This window comes from Stigmatopora nigra, chromosome 1 (assembly GCF_051989575.1).
Source record: "Stigmatopora nigra isolate UIUO_SnigA chromosome 1, RoL_Snig_1.1, whole genome shotgun sequence".
NCBI lineage: Eukaryota > Metazoa > Chordata > Actinopteri > Syngnathiformes > Syngnathidae > Stigmatopora > Stigmatopora nigra.
Window position 1 is genome coordinate 18,094,434 of NC_135508.1, and position 15,488 is coordinate 18,109,921.

At 42.0% G+C, this 15,488-nt stretch overlaps 1 protein-coding gene across 2 annotated transcripts; it reads left to right on the forward strand.

Moving 5' to 3' along the window:
- The first annotated feature begins 155 nt into the window (after positions 1-155).
- LOC144195839 (major facilitator superfamily domain-containing protein 6-A-like) lies at positions 156-15,117 on the forward strand. Of its 2 annotated transcripts, XR_013326171.1 has the most exons (8): positions 156-626; positions 1,357-2,785; positions 3,029-3,126; positions 3,819-3,980; positions 4,459-4,557; positions 4,626-4,918; positions 6,409-6,620; positions 14,972-15,117. XR_013326171.1 is itself a non-coding variant. In XM_077715697.1 (7 exons), the coding sequence occupies exons 2-7, from the start codon at positions 1,359-1,361 to the stop codon at positions 6,520-6,522; spliced, it is 2,193 nt and encodes a 730-aa protein (XP_077571823.1). In that variant the 5' UTR covers positions 156-626; positions 1,357-1,358; the 3' UTR covers positions 6,523-7,815. The 2 variants fall into 2 exon arrangements, 1 of the variants encoding a protein (XP_077571823.1); XM_077715697.1 differs by lacking the exon at positions 14,972-15,117 and having other exon boundaries at positions 6,409-7,815.
- Positions 15,118-15,488: the final 371 nt, after the last annotated feature.

The following is a 15,488-nucleotide window of genomic DNA, read 5'->3' on the forward strand; positions in this document are numbered from 1 at the left end:
TTGTAATCAGGTATAAACATAGATCAAATACTAATTCTATTATGATAATGGGTGGGTCAAGAGTGTCCGGTCTGCATTGTTCATTTGTTATTAGCGGACAGGGAGTGTCTCGTTAGATCCTCTCTCAAAAAGGAAGTGAAACGTATTGGACCAACGTGCGAGCCGGATAAAAAAACAAAAAGATCATTGCCATGCTAAATCAATTTAAATCTACGTGCATGTGCAACATTTTGTGGATTTGGGCTTAATGTAGTTGTAGAAATGCGTCATAAATTATGTTGTCGACGTATTACAGTAGTAACGATATTACGCGTATATATTGTGACATGGCTTTTTATTTTGAAAGTCATTTGCGGACGCTTATGGTAATCAACATAGCTCACTTCACGCTGCCGTCCGCACAGGACAGGTGGGAACTCCGGTTAGACGAGCCGCCACGATTAAAGACAAAACGAGCCAGTGATAAAGGGGCACCTTTACTAAATCGAAGTGTTTTAGAATAAATCGACAAACGTAGAAATTATAAGGACCTCTGTAGTTGAAATGGTTTACTACCACGGGCGCAAATTAGAACGAGAACGTGTATAATAATAATTGGACGTGAATGGGATCGGTGACCTAAGCAGGTGAGTAATTCGTTGTTATTTGTTTCCACTATTTCTTTTTTAAATTGGCTATGGGGAAAGTGCGCTTTGTCAAGCATAGTATTAAATGGCCTCTTCTGTTGGTGATCAATTTCTAGATTTTCTATTTTACTATAATCCGCCCCTTTTGCCTTGACTGACTATTTAAAAGCTGCTAAAGAAATCAAGTACTTCCGCGTCGGTGTGACGTTTGGTTTCCAAACTGTGGCGAATGGGCCACCTTGTGTCTGTCAAGAGGCCCATGATGGGCCGCTCATCGTGATTCTATATACAATACAAGTTGGTAACGATATGGAAGCATGCGGCTCTTGAGCTGCACGCGGGTCTCCCGGCCAAAATGAATGCGGCAATTTGCTTCTCATCATATTTTGTATGTCGTGAGTTAATACAAGTATTTTCTTATATAATGTGAATGGCTAAATGTTTGTACAGACTGGGAATCAATATAATATAATGTAGATTTTCAAGCACAACAGCTACAGTAATTTAAACAACGACAGCTTAATAAATTAAATAGTGGTTCAAAATAACATGTGAGTGCTTCTGTGATGATGACAGTGTCAAAAAGTAATATGATATATTAACTTTAAACAGCTGGCCGTAACTGGAAAATTCCTAGATTTGCAGAGTTCGAGAGTTAAGGCACCATTGAATTTGGATCAATTGATTTCAGCAGGCTTATCAAGGTCCTAATGTTGTCATTTTCCTGCAGATATGCCAGTTGATGACAAGACCTTCATCTTGACCGATGATGAGGAGGACGACAAGTCTGTGCCGGCGGGAGCATTTAACAAGCTGTCGTTGCAGCAGAGCAATGTTCCCGAGCCTTCCGTTCCTTCCGCTACAGCCGAGTTGCCGGCAAGCCTGCAGGCCGGGCCTTCCGCCCCTCTGGACTGCTGCAAATCAATGTTACTCCGCATCAACACTCACCTGCTCATTTCCAAAATTTTCTACTTCTTCTTCTACGCAGCCTACGGATCACTGCACCCACTGCTTGCAGTCTACTATAAGCAGCTGGGCATGTCTGCCAGTCGCAGTGGTTTGCTGGTAGGCATCCGTTACTTCATCGAATTCTGCAGCGCACCCTTCTGGGGGGTGGTGGCCGACCGCTTCAAGAAAGGGAAGGCTCTCTTACTTTTCTCGGTCTTCTGCTGGTTGGTGTTTAACTGCGGCATCGGCTTTGTGAAGCCGGCCGACATGAAATGCGTGGAGAAGGATGCCGACGTGCCCCCAGTGACCACAGCACTCCCACCCGGAAACTTCACGCCGGATAACAACACATCCGAGCGTGTCCGCCGAAGCCTCTTCGACTTCACTTGGCTCACTAAGCTACCGATCCACAGATCCCAACGAAGTGTCAATCATACACCACCCACCTTCAACACAACTACGACAACCGCCTCACCCGTTCCGACGAAGAATCCAAAGGAGTACGTTATTGTCTATGACAACGCCCAAGTGGAGAACATCTTCCTTATCATTTTGCTGGTCATCATCGTCGGAGAGTTCTTCAGTGCTCCGGCCATTACCATGGTGGACACAGTCACGCTGCAGTACCTCGGAAAGGCCCGCGACCGCTACGGCCTGCAGCGGATGTGGGGCTCTCTTGGCTGGGGCCTGGCCATGCTACTGGTGGGCATCTGGATCGACCACACGCACGTCAGCGTAGTGGTTGACGGCGTCGGCTGTGTCCTGCCGGACGTCCGTCTACGCAACTATCTGATTGCCTTTGTCGTCTTTGGTGTACTCATGGGTGTGGCGTTTGTTGTCGCAACTCAGTTCTACTTTGAGAAGGAGATTGACTATCGTCAGGAAGTTCCTGAGGGTCTAGCGGTGGAGCCGGACACCGCCCAGCCATCGGCCGATTCGGATACAGCCAACAGTAGTACCGTTGTCCATCAAGAGTTCCACTTCATCGACCTTTTGAAGTTACTGTGCAGTGTGCGCTATAGCTCGGTTCTATTCGTGGCCTGGTTCATGGGCTTTGGCTACGGCTTCGTCTTCAGCTTCCTATACTGGCACTTGGAAGACCTCCACGGCACATACACTCTCTTCGGCGTCTGCTCAGTCCTCAGTCACGTTTCGGAGCTTGCAGCTTACTTCACTAGTCACAAGTTCATCGAGCTGGTGGGACACGTCAGGTGAGATATTGACTGTATCTCGCACCCCAATTTCATTTATGTGTGTCAAGGAGATCAGGATAGATAGATGTGAACTGCAGTTGTGTGTGTGTGTGTGTGTGTGTATTCTGAGCAAACACAGATCCGGACTTCTCATAAATTTGTGGTTTTAGGGTGGGTCATGTTTGGATTTATAGTTGTTCATGTAAAGCATTGTCGGAGTCATCACCTAGTTATTAATTGCGGATGTGTTTTTGACCTCAGGGTACTCTACATTGGCTTGGGTTGCAACACCGCTCGATACTTGTACATCTCATACCTGCAGAATGCCTGGACTGTGCTGCCAATGGAAGTCCTTCAAGGTAAAATGGGCACATGCTTTGTGTGAGAACAAGCTCAAGGTCTCCAGTAATATCTTTTCATGTGTGTTTTTCGATAAGATCGCAACCAATACTCTTCACTGCTGAATTAAGATTTTGCTAGGAAGTCTTTTCTTATCAAGTCCCTTTTTGAAATAATCTGTACCGTGGTTGGGTATATATTCCTTGATACCTTGACTTCAGATTTCAAAACTTTTATAAAATTCGGTTATGCCCAAAGAATCATTTTGAACCCTCAATTTGTTGTGCATCGGGAATAATATTGTGTTACAGTAGCTGTTAAAAAGGGTGGGAGATCAAAACTTTAATTTATGTATGTGTATCTGTATTTGCTTATAAAATGTTTCATTGTTAGTCTCATATGCTGAAACCTGGTCACATTTCGACCACATGTATGTTCTGACTCCAAATCAGAGTGTGATCTAATTCGAATATTTCATCTCTCAAAAGTCTTTGATATATTTAAGATCATTGTGTGAAATATAATATAAAATAGACCTCCTGTACAAAATTGTACTGGCATCAGATAATAGATATTTTCGTGCCATCTAGCTAAGTGTAGTGTACAAATGTGAATATACAAGCACCTAATCTAACAATGTGCAACAATTTCACTTCTGATGCATTGAAAATCATAGTAATGTGATGTTGGTTGACTTGTGGTCATGATGCAGGTGTGACGCACGCCTCAGTTTGGGCCGCTTGTATTTCCTTCTTGAGCGCCGCTGTCCCACCAGCTCTCAGGACGTCCGCCCAGGGAATTCTGCAAGGTCTTCATCTCGGGCTCGGCCGCGGCTGTGGTGCCATGGTGGGAGGACTGCTGGTCGGTTATTTTGGTAGGATGCTCCAACCCTTAAGCATTTTTTTTCATGGAAAGAAATGTTGTCAAACCTATGGTTGTACTCTTTACTCAGAGAAATTGCTGATATTTGCATTTCAGTATAGTGTGTGAGAGACTGACAGTTCTTGTATTTTAGTAACAAAAGAGAACTGAAAATTTATCATTCAACACATTTGTCATTCATTCAAAATAAGTCACTGTCTTTGTCCATGCTAGAAGAGGGTTTTATAGTAGTACATTTACTGGTTTTTTTTTGCTCTCACCCAACCAGCGGCATATTTGAAGTTTTATAATTTTGCCCCACCTTCAAAGCAAAAAAATAAAGAAAAGTAGGTGATAGCTCGTTACTGGAAAAACCAGAAGGTTCTAAAGCACTAATTACATTTTGATGTAATTGTAGCAAATCATAGGATGCCATTGACAGCGATTGATGTCCAACAAAGTTCAGCAAGGGAGCAATTTTATTTTTGTAGGTGCTGCGGTGTCATTCCGGGGCATTGGAATGGCCTCCCTGGTCATACTTCTCATCTTTGCCTTCATCCAGTGTCTGACACGCCAAACTGAAGAAAAGGGTGGGTAAGAAGTCACATGTCAACTCACAAGTCAGAGATCAAACTTGTCTTCTCCTTTTTTCGAATAGAAGACAAAATGCTGGCAGAAAACATTCCGGTCCCATCCAGTCCTGTTCCCATTGCCACCATTGACTTGGTAAACAACCAGGGCACACGAGGGAGCCACGCTGTCAACAAACAGGTTGTCACTCTCCCTGTGAAAAAGACCAAGTATCAAGAAGAGCAGGAGGACATAACCCGGACAGCCTGGGTGCTCTCGGGCGCTCCCTGGGTCACCATCGCCTTCGCTATTGTTCAGATTTCAGAGATGGTGAACATGGTCAAGATTGGACAGCCACCACGTGAGACGCAACCGCTACAGGTAAACCATTTCACTTTCATGAACCACATCAAATGAATTTCAAAATTGTAGAAATTTTTAGATTTGATAAACCTTTTCGTAATTTCTTAAAACGGTAGGCCCTTAATTCATCTGGCTGATAAGAGTCAACCTAACCAAAAAACCTGTTTCAAGTTCCACAATCGGTGGCCCACTTTTTGACACTTTGGTTCAATCCCCTTTCCTGCTCTTAGACCTTCATTTTGCTCTCGTTAAAGAATAAATTATATTGTAAAGGGAATCCTTGTTTGTATTCCGTTAGGGTGGCATCAGGCTATGTAATTACCTGGTGAGTCCAGCCACACCTATTGTATTCGTTTGCCTTTGTCAACTGTCTTAACTTCCACCACATGTACAGTCATTTTTAATCAGTTTACTTGTTGGAAAGTGCTGTAATTATAGTTGTAATTCCATTCTCCAATTTCCATAGAACGCAATTCTTTCTTGCAAGATTTCCTAACTTTATGAAACGGTGGTTGTAAAAAAAAAAAACAAAAAAAAAACAGGCTAATAATTATTCAGGCCATTTCCCCTCGTTTTCTGTATCACTCTGATTTGGTCAAATGATATGTCAGGGTTTCGTACTAGTGCTATCATAGAGGAGCGTTTACTCTTTTGCCATCCTGACGGTAATAGTCTTCTCGCGATTATCGTGAATTCACTTCTTTGCGATTTTCTGCTATTAATTAGTATTTTTTTCAGAACAAATTTAAAGTCCATAAAAATTTGAAAATCCACACAAACTCATAAGAGGAAGCAATTCTTGCTACTAGGAGTTAGCACTAAAGAGGAAAAAAGGGTAGTTATTATAGGGGTGACCCTACTTCGCGATTTTTCGATTATTGCGCCCATGTCTGGTCTAAAGTAACCACGATATTCGAGAGATTACTGTATGTATTTTTGACGCCATGGTAAAAAGGTCTTTACTCGTATTGTTTCCAGTTCCGTTTACTTCACAGGATATATTAAATTGCAATTATTTCCTGTGTGAAAATTTTAATCTTCTAATCTATTGCTTCCTTTCTCTTTGTGGTGGCCAACTATGGCTGCAGAGAGGTGAGATATTCGCCACCTCACTGAAGTTAGTTCTTCCTTCCTTGTGTGTGTATGAGCGTGCACTAGAGGTGTTTTATATGATCAGGGGTGTAATCAAACACCAGACTTTCACGGTTTATAATGTTGTTGTTTTTTCTACACCTGCTTTTGATTCAACCTATACTGTAAATGTTTAAAAGTTTAAGTGTTTTTATAATCTCACAAATGACAATATTTCCTTAACGTACATATTATACACATATACACAATACTGAGAAATTCTTAGTGTATCTCTGACAGCCCTTGCTAGTAGTCCATGCATGATCTGTGTATTTTTTTCTGCATTTTCCTTATTGTGTGCACAACATTGAAGTGATTGTGTAAGCAAAAAAAAAAAAAGACGAGCTGTGTCAATTGTGTTTTGTCTTGGTTGTCAGGTTCCTAACGACACGGCAGTACCGGCCCCTCAAAATGCTGCTGAGGGCGACGTTACACCCACACATGGACAGGGGCCCACCATATGTCTACAGACTGTAACAAAGACAACATGAAAAAACATCTTTAAATCTCAGGAGTTGAAGTTCCTATCACTTAAAGACCGGCGTTTTGGTAAATGCTTTCCCTGATGACGAAGTGCCTCTATATTAAGGTAATTTGATGGTGGTTTAATTTAAGATTAATTTAAGAGTTTGGTCTGTATATAGGGCTTTTTGAAGCTGGGTGAAATTTTTCTTCACCTAAAATATCTGTTTTTTTGTGAACATTCCTGTTGGATTGACAATTACTGACAGTTAGTTAACTCGCCTTATCTTATACATTCCCAGTAAAGCACTGTAATGCTTGCAACAGTATTTAAATCCAGCCTGTCATCTCAATCCACATCGATGTTATCTTGAATTCGAGATGGGGCGATGATAGATTATGGGGGGAATCATGCCATCAAACACACCTAAGTGAACAGCTAAAATTAAATGCCAAAGAATTCAAAATGCTGTCCATGTGTCACTGAAGGCCCATTTCATCTGTTTGTACATAAACAATTCCTGTAAACCACATGTTTATTGCATTTAATGTTTTATCAAAAAGCCCACAATGACTGTTTTGACTTTAGGATCATCTTTATAAGACAACTATGTTCCAAGCATGTGGAATTTGTCTCTAGTATCTAAAACTGCTCGAGTAAGACAATTAAAGCAAGCCACTATCACAAAAGTACTTTTAGAAAGTAACACATAATTAGAGAGCCAATTAGCCATTGAAAAATAATAGTGCAAAGGTGCTGTGCAATGAGAGTTCTCATACACCTTTCTGTCTCAAATTTACTGGTGAATTTTACTTTATTTAGCGGTATATATATAGTTTATTTTTTTTTTCAAAATTCAAAGATAGTGTATTTACGCATTTCGAATTTGAAAAAGTTCTCACGACACAGTAAGACTAAAAATAAGGCTATAATATACTGCACACCAGAAATACATTTCCTTTAAGGCAAAAATCTTGTTGAAGTTCTTGTTCTGACCAATTGGTGGGAGTAACGCACTGAGAATGAATGTTTTGAAGGCCCCGGTGGTTGCATGTCGAGGGTTATTGAGGTCGTCGTGCGCCTACTTAAGATTGGCGTGTGTGGGAGGACAGTATTAATCTTCTTCAAAAAGTAGACTATTGTTGGGGGGAATGAAATGTCAAGTGAATTTGTTGGTGTAAACCCCCAGGCTTTATGCTGCTCTTTAACAAGCAGAATTCAGAGACTGTAGAAAAATAGTACATTTCAACCGCAGGCTTTTTTTTTTATAGATCCACTGGGACCCCAGTCTAAAATGACCATGGAATACCCAAAAACGACGATTTAAAAGATAGGAAGAGCATTTTTTCCCCATTACTTAAAAAAAATATGTTGTTATAGTGCAAAGCAGGGGTCTGCAAACCGGTCCTTCAGGGCCGCTGTGGGTGCAGGTTTTTGTTCCAACTGATCCAACACAAACAGTTTAACCAATGAGGTTTCTGATGGAACAAGAAGCACCTTACTGCAATCTACTTCTAAGATACCAGATTGGTGGAAAGGTTTCCTCCTCGCACCCACTGTGGCCCTTTCTGGAATAGTTTGGAGACCCCTGGCTGTAAAGGGTGTTTCCAGTTTTCTAATTGTACGAATCAATATCTGCCATGACTTTTGGCCTTCAATGGTCAACTAGTAAGTGCACAACTTGCGGTTTCAAGTGGTGCATGTCAATATAATAATTCTTTAGACCCCCTTTAGCAACAACATTGACTGCAATGCCTGTAGTTGGCTATAAGCCTCCAATTGCACGTGTCCTGTGTTATTGCTCTGATGCAATTCCAGGTTCAATGATGCTGTTAAGGTTTTCTCGATGTTTGGAGTAGTAGGACCCAAATGCAGGGAAGTGGCTGACAAGGGCAGGTAGGGATCACTGATGAAACTTTAATAACTTGGAGTTGTTCAGGAAAAACAAATAAGGCCTTGAATTAAAAAAAACGGTGGAAAGTGACAAACTAACAACTAAGACAAATGTACCAAACCTTACAAGGAAACTCGGGGAACAAGGAGCACTGGACGTGAATGTAGAACGGGTAAAGGACTAAACAGGGCATGGACAGAACACCAGACAATCCAACAAGAACTTACAAATACACAGCGTTTAAATAGAGAGACGTGTGTTGATGAGAGAATTAGAAGCATGAGTGAAATGAGAGGCAGTGAGCAGGAGAGACACCAGTACTGGGGAAATGACAAGGGAACTCAATAGGCAATAACAAGGACAGGACTCACGGAAAAAAAACACCATACACCAAAACATGACAAAACCCATACTTAAGAGATAGATCCTTAGGTACTAATCCACAATGTGATCTGATACTTTGCAGGTAAGCCTGCCAAGTAACTTTCTGAGCACATGGGCACGCTAAAGAGAGACAAATGTAAAGTTAAAGAACAATGGATGACTTTGAGAGTTTTGCATTTACAGAATGGAGTTGGTAACAATTTGGATTATGTATCTGCATAAGTAAGAATAAACTATATATACAAATCTAAACAGGGGATGCAGATTTAATATTATTACAAATCCAAATAACTTCAGATTCATTACTTTCCTTCACCTCCTGCCTCCGCATCTCTGGTCTCAGGTGCGAAAGGGCAGCCGCAGATGACTCATTCAATCAGTGAGTTCAAATACACATCGGGGATCCCATAGTGTTCCATTGTGGGGGCTGGGGGATTACTGCTGCTTTCTCACTGTGTTCTATTTGTTGTGAAATTTTAAGCATATTACAAGCGTCTTTCTGTTAACATAATTGTGCCTTGAAATTATATGCACAAAACCTAATCAACAAATGTCACATTTTCTATTAGTAGATTAACTACAAAGCTTGGTGTCTCAGAATTTTGTTTGTTCGTTCGGCTATTAACTGTCATCGTGATTGGTTGGCCACCAATTGAGGGTGTTCCCTGCATGCTGTCCTTAGGTGGGTAGGGTAGGCTCCAGGACCCCCTTGTGAAGATAAGCGGTTAAAAAAAATGAATGAATGAATCTTCAATGACAATTCTCCCCGTCCCAGTCCTACACAATTATTTTCTCTGGTGCCATCCCACAAAGAGGAAAATATTCACACCTACCCTTTTTCTCCATTGCATATTTGAGTACTATATAATTGTTGGCCATGTTGCATGCATTTTTGTCAGTTATTATTATTTTTTTAGATAAAACAAAGTTGGAAATTAGCCCTTGGCTACATTCTTACTCATTTACATATGCTATATGTTCCTTAACATGAATTTAAATAAGTTCATTGATATGTGCTGTCCCTCATTAAGTAAATCAAACTAACTCAACAGGTGGATTCTATTTATCGTCATCATCAGTCAACATTATTCAGAGATCCTCACTGAAGTTCTGCATTGAGTTTGCACTGAAAGTAAAGGGGCCAAGTAATATTGCAGGCCCCACTATTCTGTTTCTATTTGTTAAAAAAAGTAAAATATCCAATAGATTTCATTACGCTTCACGATTGTATCCTACTAATCTTGGGGGAAAAGTATATGTTAATGTTAGACGCCTGAAATGTGCAATAATTAGATAAAGCAGGCATTTACTATGGTTCGGTCAATTTTGAAGTTTATACTTAACCATTCATTCATTTTTTTGAACCGCTTTATTTTCACCAGAGTGGCTGGGGGTGCTGGAGCCTATCATAGCTGACTTTTCGCACGAGGTGGGGGACAATCTGAATTGCAGGCCAACCAATCGCAGGGCACAGCGAGACCATTTGCACTAAAACTCATATCTATGGGCAATTTAGTCCAATCAGCCTATCATGCATGTTTTTGGAATATGGGAGGAATCCAAAATACCTGGAGAAAACACACATAGGCCTGGGGAGAACATGCAAACTCCACCTATAGGAATTGAATCAGTGTTTTTACTTTTATCTTTCTTTTTTGTAGGTGCGTTTTTTTTACCTTCACTTTCATCTATGTGGCGGAACTGAGCTAACAGCTCATTTAGTAGAAGCATTGTTTTGGAATATTGCTCACATAGCGTGTGTGGACCGTATCAGGGTGCAGCGTGTGCCTCCGCCCCCTCGTGAGATTTGATCTGTAATTAAAGGTGTTTGTGTTGCAGACCACTCTTCTTTGCATGAATGTCACTGACTGTGCACCCATTGTGCCGGCTTTGAAGCGGGTGGGTCCACATGAAGGTACTTATGTGCCAGGAAGTTGCAGAGGTTTGTTTCTAATTGAGTCAGGGACTTTTGCTGGTGAGGTGGGCGTGTGCGTGGGGGGGAGGCGGTGGCGGCTCTAATCCCAGGATGCTGCTGCTGCTGTTGTTGTTGCAGCCTGCTGGCTGCACATCAAAAAGTTCACAGCAATAATCATGTAAATCATGCCAGTGCCAGCATTGTTCTCCAATTCCATTTTTTTCTCCTCTCAGTCTGATAGCAGCTGCTTTGACTTATACACAGCATAAGGGTCCAAATTACAACCTGGGGGCAATCGTGGCCCTCTGTCTGTTTTTATAGCCGTCTGCAGCCAGTAGTAAAATGTACAATTGGCCTGTGTTGTTGCTTGGTCATGTATTTTGCCCTTCACTATCACTACTACAAATGAGAATAATCATAATCATCATGACTATATACTGCATAAATCAAGGTAATCTCATGTCATCTCATATTTCTGAACCGCTTTGTCCTCACTAGGGTTGTTTGGGTGCTGGAGCCTATTCAAGCTGACTCTGCGGGCTAAGGTGGGGGACACCCTGAATTGGTGGCCAGCCAATTGCAGGGCACAAGGATACGAAAAACCATTCACGCTCATACTCATACCTCAGGGCAATTTAGAGTGTCCAATAAGCCTACCATGCATGTCTTTGGAATGTAGGAGGAAACTGCAGTACCCAGAGAAAACCCGTGCAGGACTGGGGAGAACATGCAAACTCTACACGGGTGGACCTACCTGGATTTGAAACCAAGTCCCCACTGTGAGGCAGAAGCACTAGACATTGCTTTGGAAGCTCTAGCCAAGATCCCACCAAGACAAAAAGCATTTTTACGTCACAGGAGGAAATGAGTGGTGATGGTCATCCAAAATTCTTGATTTGACAAGTACACCGTGCATATTACCAACAAACAATCAAAAGTCCTTTCCCTTATATGAATTATTGTTAAGTTCCAAATGGGCCGAGTTGCGAATGGCTAACGCCTATGTCTCACAGTTCTAGGGTCAAGAGTTTGAGGGTGGAGTTTGCATGTTCTCCCCGGGCTTGTGTGGGTTTTCTCCAGGTACTTCAATTTCCTCCCACATCCCAAAAACATACACAAGTAAGATGGTTGCACATTCTAAATTGCACCTATAAATGTGAGCTTGAATGATTGTCTGTCTGATTGTTCCCTGCAATTGGCTGGCGACCAATTCAGAGTAGAACAGGTTTTGCTGTCACAAAGTTGTAGATTAGATTACACCGTTCTTCTTCTACTGCTCCTGCCTCTCCTTCTGAATCCAAATGGCCTATGTCTTTTTATTTGTCATCCGCAAGGGTTCACTTTTAAAGAGTTTTCCAGCTTGTCTTTCTTTCTACCACTCTGTTCTCCCTAGTTTAGGCTAAACCTAACCAAAACAGACTCAAAGTTGCCATACGATAGCCAAAGTCTCTCATTTAAATGCAATGCTTTTATATTAATTATCACTTTGCATCCAACACTGTAAACAAACAGTTGACACGTCTCTAGTTTCTCTTGTTTGGCCTGGAATTTCCGTAGTCTTGACAGCTCTGCGGGGCCCTTGACGATTGGCTGGTTTGCCTGCCGCGGTCGCGGTGTATCTGGGCGTGACACATATCAAGATTGCACTGTGTGTTTTCACCATTGTCATTTGCACTTTCCACTTTGAGGATTTTCGCGCACCAGACACCTATTGAAAGTCACACGTACATACACACACACACGCAGCTGTCTCCATCTGTATGTCAAATAACCTCCGCCCACGTATGATACGCCCACGCACGTCCTCACCCAAAATGTCCACACACACACACTCTGTCCTCAAATACACACACTCACATCTACACACTTTCCGCCCACGCCAGCACACACGTGTTCAGTCAGACATAAGCTGCTCATACATCCCACACTTAACAGACAAAGTAGAAGCCACACACACACACATACACACACAATGTGCCTGATGGAAAAGCTGCCTACTTTAAGACTCCATATCTGCCTTTTTTTGCCATCGGCATCCACGCCCGTCGACAAACTTAAGAATTCATGTTGGATTCAAATGAGGGACGTTTTTGCTTTTTGGTGTCCCCCACCCCCTTTAGCACTTTCATAAACCCCCCCTCTACCCCCCAATTCCTCTCTCCTCTGAAGGGGAAGTTGGATTAAAGACACTTCTCAAGTGCTGTGGATGTGGGCTGTCTGGGAGCGGCGTGGGTGCTCTGACAGGGCGAGGGGCTGACAGGGCCAGGCGTGGGCGTGTCATTGAAATGGCTTGTTCCTCGGGGGGCAAGGCGAGGAAGGAGAGGAAGGAGAGGGAAAAAAGCAAAGGAGGAGGGAGCGGCGAGCTACCGCAGAATAAGGAAAAGTGAAATATGATGAGGCTTCTTGCCAAATGAGGCGCATTCACTTTCAGCAGGTAGGAGGGCGGACGCCAACAGACACAAATAAATTAAAAGTCACACCTACGCTTTTCAAATGATTGACAGGACCTCGGGAGTATGAAAAGGTAGGAGGCCACCTCCTTCCACGCTTTTCAAATTCTCACTAAATTCAACTCCCTTTCAATTGAAGCATTTCAGGGCGATATTAAGCACATATCAGGGTGAGCCGCCCAAGGTCGACTTCAGTTGAGGAGGTTGACTTTGACAGAATGGCTGCGTAGAAATCGGCAGAATGTTAAGAAATAACAACTATGAGAACAAGAGGGCCCTGCATTAACCCACCTTGACATCGTATTTGCTGCCGGCGCTTTAATTTGTTTTCTCCTGTACTCTGGCGGACGTGCAGGACTGCAAGCGTTACAGGGGCATAGAACGAGGTCAAAACAAGCTAACGCTACGTTGCCCTCTTCTGTACAATTTGAATTCTTCTCGTCTGTTGCTCTTATACAGCACATGCCATGAGTGGTAAGATCACAGCAATGTAAGATTACACACACATAATGCATACACAAGTTCAGACCAGTATTTTATGGTGGGTCTGGGGGGAAAAGAACCCATGGTTAAAATGATTTTTAAAAAAGAACCAACTTAAAATATATTGAAATTGTTTCATTTGAAAATTTCCTTTGTCTTTAAAATATATATATATTTTTAATGTTGATTTTACATGTACAAAAACTCGTAGTAAGGGTTAGAGAGATTGCTGGAGTCTGTCCCAGTTGACACCCTAGACTGGTCGCCAGTCAGCCATGGATAGGGTACACAGAGATACAGACAACTCTTCATGCTCATAATCACACTCCCACTGAAAGGAACTCAAACCCAGACTGCCTGCACCAATGCCAGGCAGAAGAACCAGTTCATTCATAAATAAGAAAAATTGAACACAAATTGTATACAATACATAATGTTTAAAATGCACATTTTTAATTTTAAGGAGAAGTTGGGATCCGGGTTATACGTATTCCTCAGACCCCAAGTCACCCTGCCATTTTGACTGAGAATGGTGCATGATACAAAAAGATGGATTGGACTTCTAGTACTGTCAATGGCATTGAAGATTAACATTCACTATTATTCCTCTGAGATTTAATGAATTGGACGTCTATTGCCGTCAACGGTATAAAATGAGTTAAATACTTGAGTGTTATGTAGGGCCCTAACGTTGTATTAGATTTTTTGTATTCATTTATTAGATTAAATTATAAAAATACATGCATTTTCCAAATCGCTTATCTTCACAAACCAGTCGTCAATGGCCATTGTTGGTGCAGGTTTTTGTTCCAACTGATCCAGCACAGATACTTTGACCAATGAGATTTCTGCAGAAAACAAGAAGCACCTGAGTGCAATCCACTGATTGTACTCGTAAAACAGAAGATTGGTGAAAAGGTGTCCTCTTTTTGGGTTGAAATGAAAACCTGCACCCACTGCGGCCCTTTCTGGAATAGTTTGCCCACCCCAAAAACCACTCACCAGCTGGTCACCTCAAAAAACACAATTGTGATGAATAGTAAACATAATATACAATAATAATTACTTTTAAATCATCATATCTAAAATATGCACGTGCCCTATAAAGGATTAAAGGTCTTTTGAATAGAAAGAGTTAAACATCCCCAATTAATGAACTGCAATGGGGGGCGTTTTTCAAGTTACAATTAGTACAATCAGCCATGGAAGTAAAAAAGAGGCACAAAGAGATATACATGAATATACTAGTAGTGGTCAAAATATATTGAGATTAACTTTGTGCATTTCGGGTTGCAAAAGTCCATTTGTGTGTGTGGGTGTGTAACCTGCTCGTGTTTGGTATTCCGTGCAGAAAGCCTCCCACGCCCGGTGTGTCCACCCACGCGCGGATTTGCGTCACACGGGGAGCAGCGTGGGCGCGAGGCTCACAGAAGACGTGGAGAGAGAGAGGCAGCGGAATATCCCGCTTGTCAAGCTACTTCCGAGTGGAAAAGCAAAAAGGGAAGTGAACAGCAAAATAAAAGCATGAGACTTCGTTTATGGGCGTCACTAAAAGCCATTAATAAATCAAACAGTTATTCATTCATTCGTTTTCTGAAACGTTTATCCTCACAAAGGTCGAGGGGGTGCTGCAGCCTATCCCAGCAGACAACCATGCACCATACCCAGGGGCAATTTAGAGTGTCCAATCAGACTACCATGTATCTTTTTGGGGAATGACAAGTATAGGCTTTTAGTCTTTTTACTTAGGAGACAAACTTCAGCTTTTATTTTCTTAATCAGGCGGATATGCTTGTGTTTGACTGAATGCTGCTGTACGCCAACTGTGAAGAGTAGAGAAACCAGAGAGGAATCTAACACTTACACGC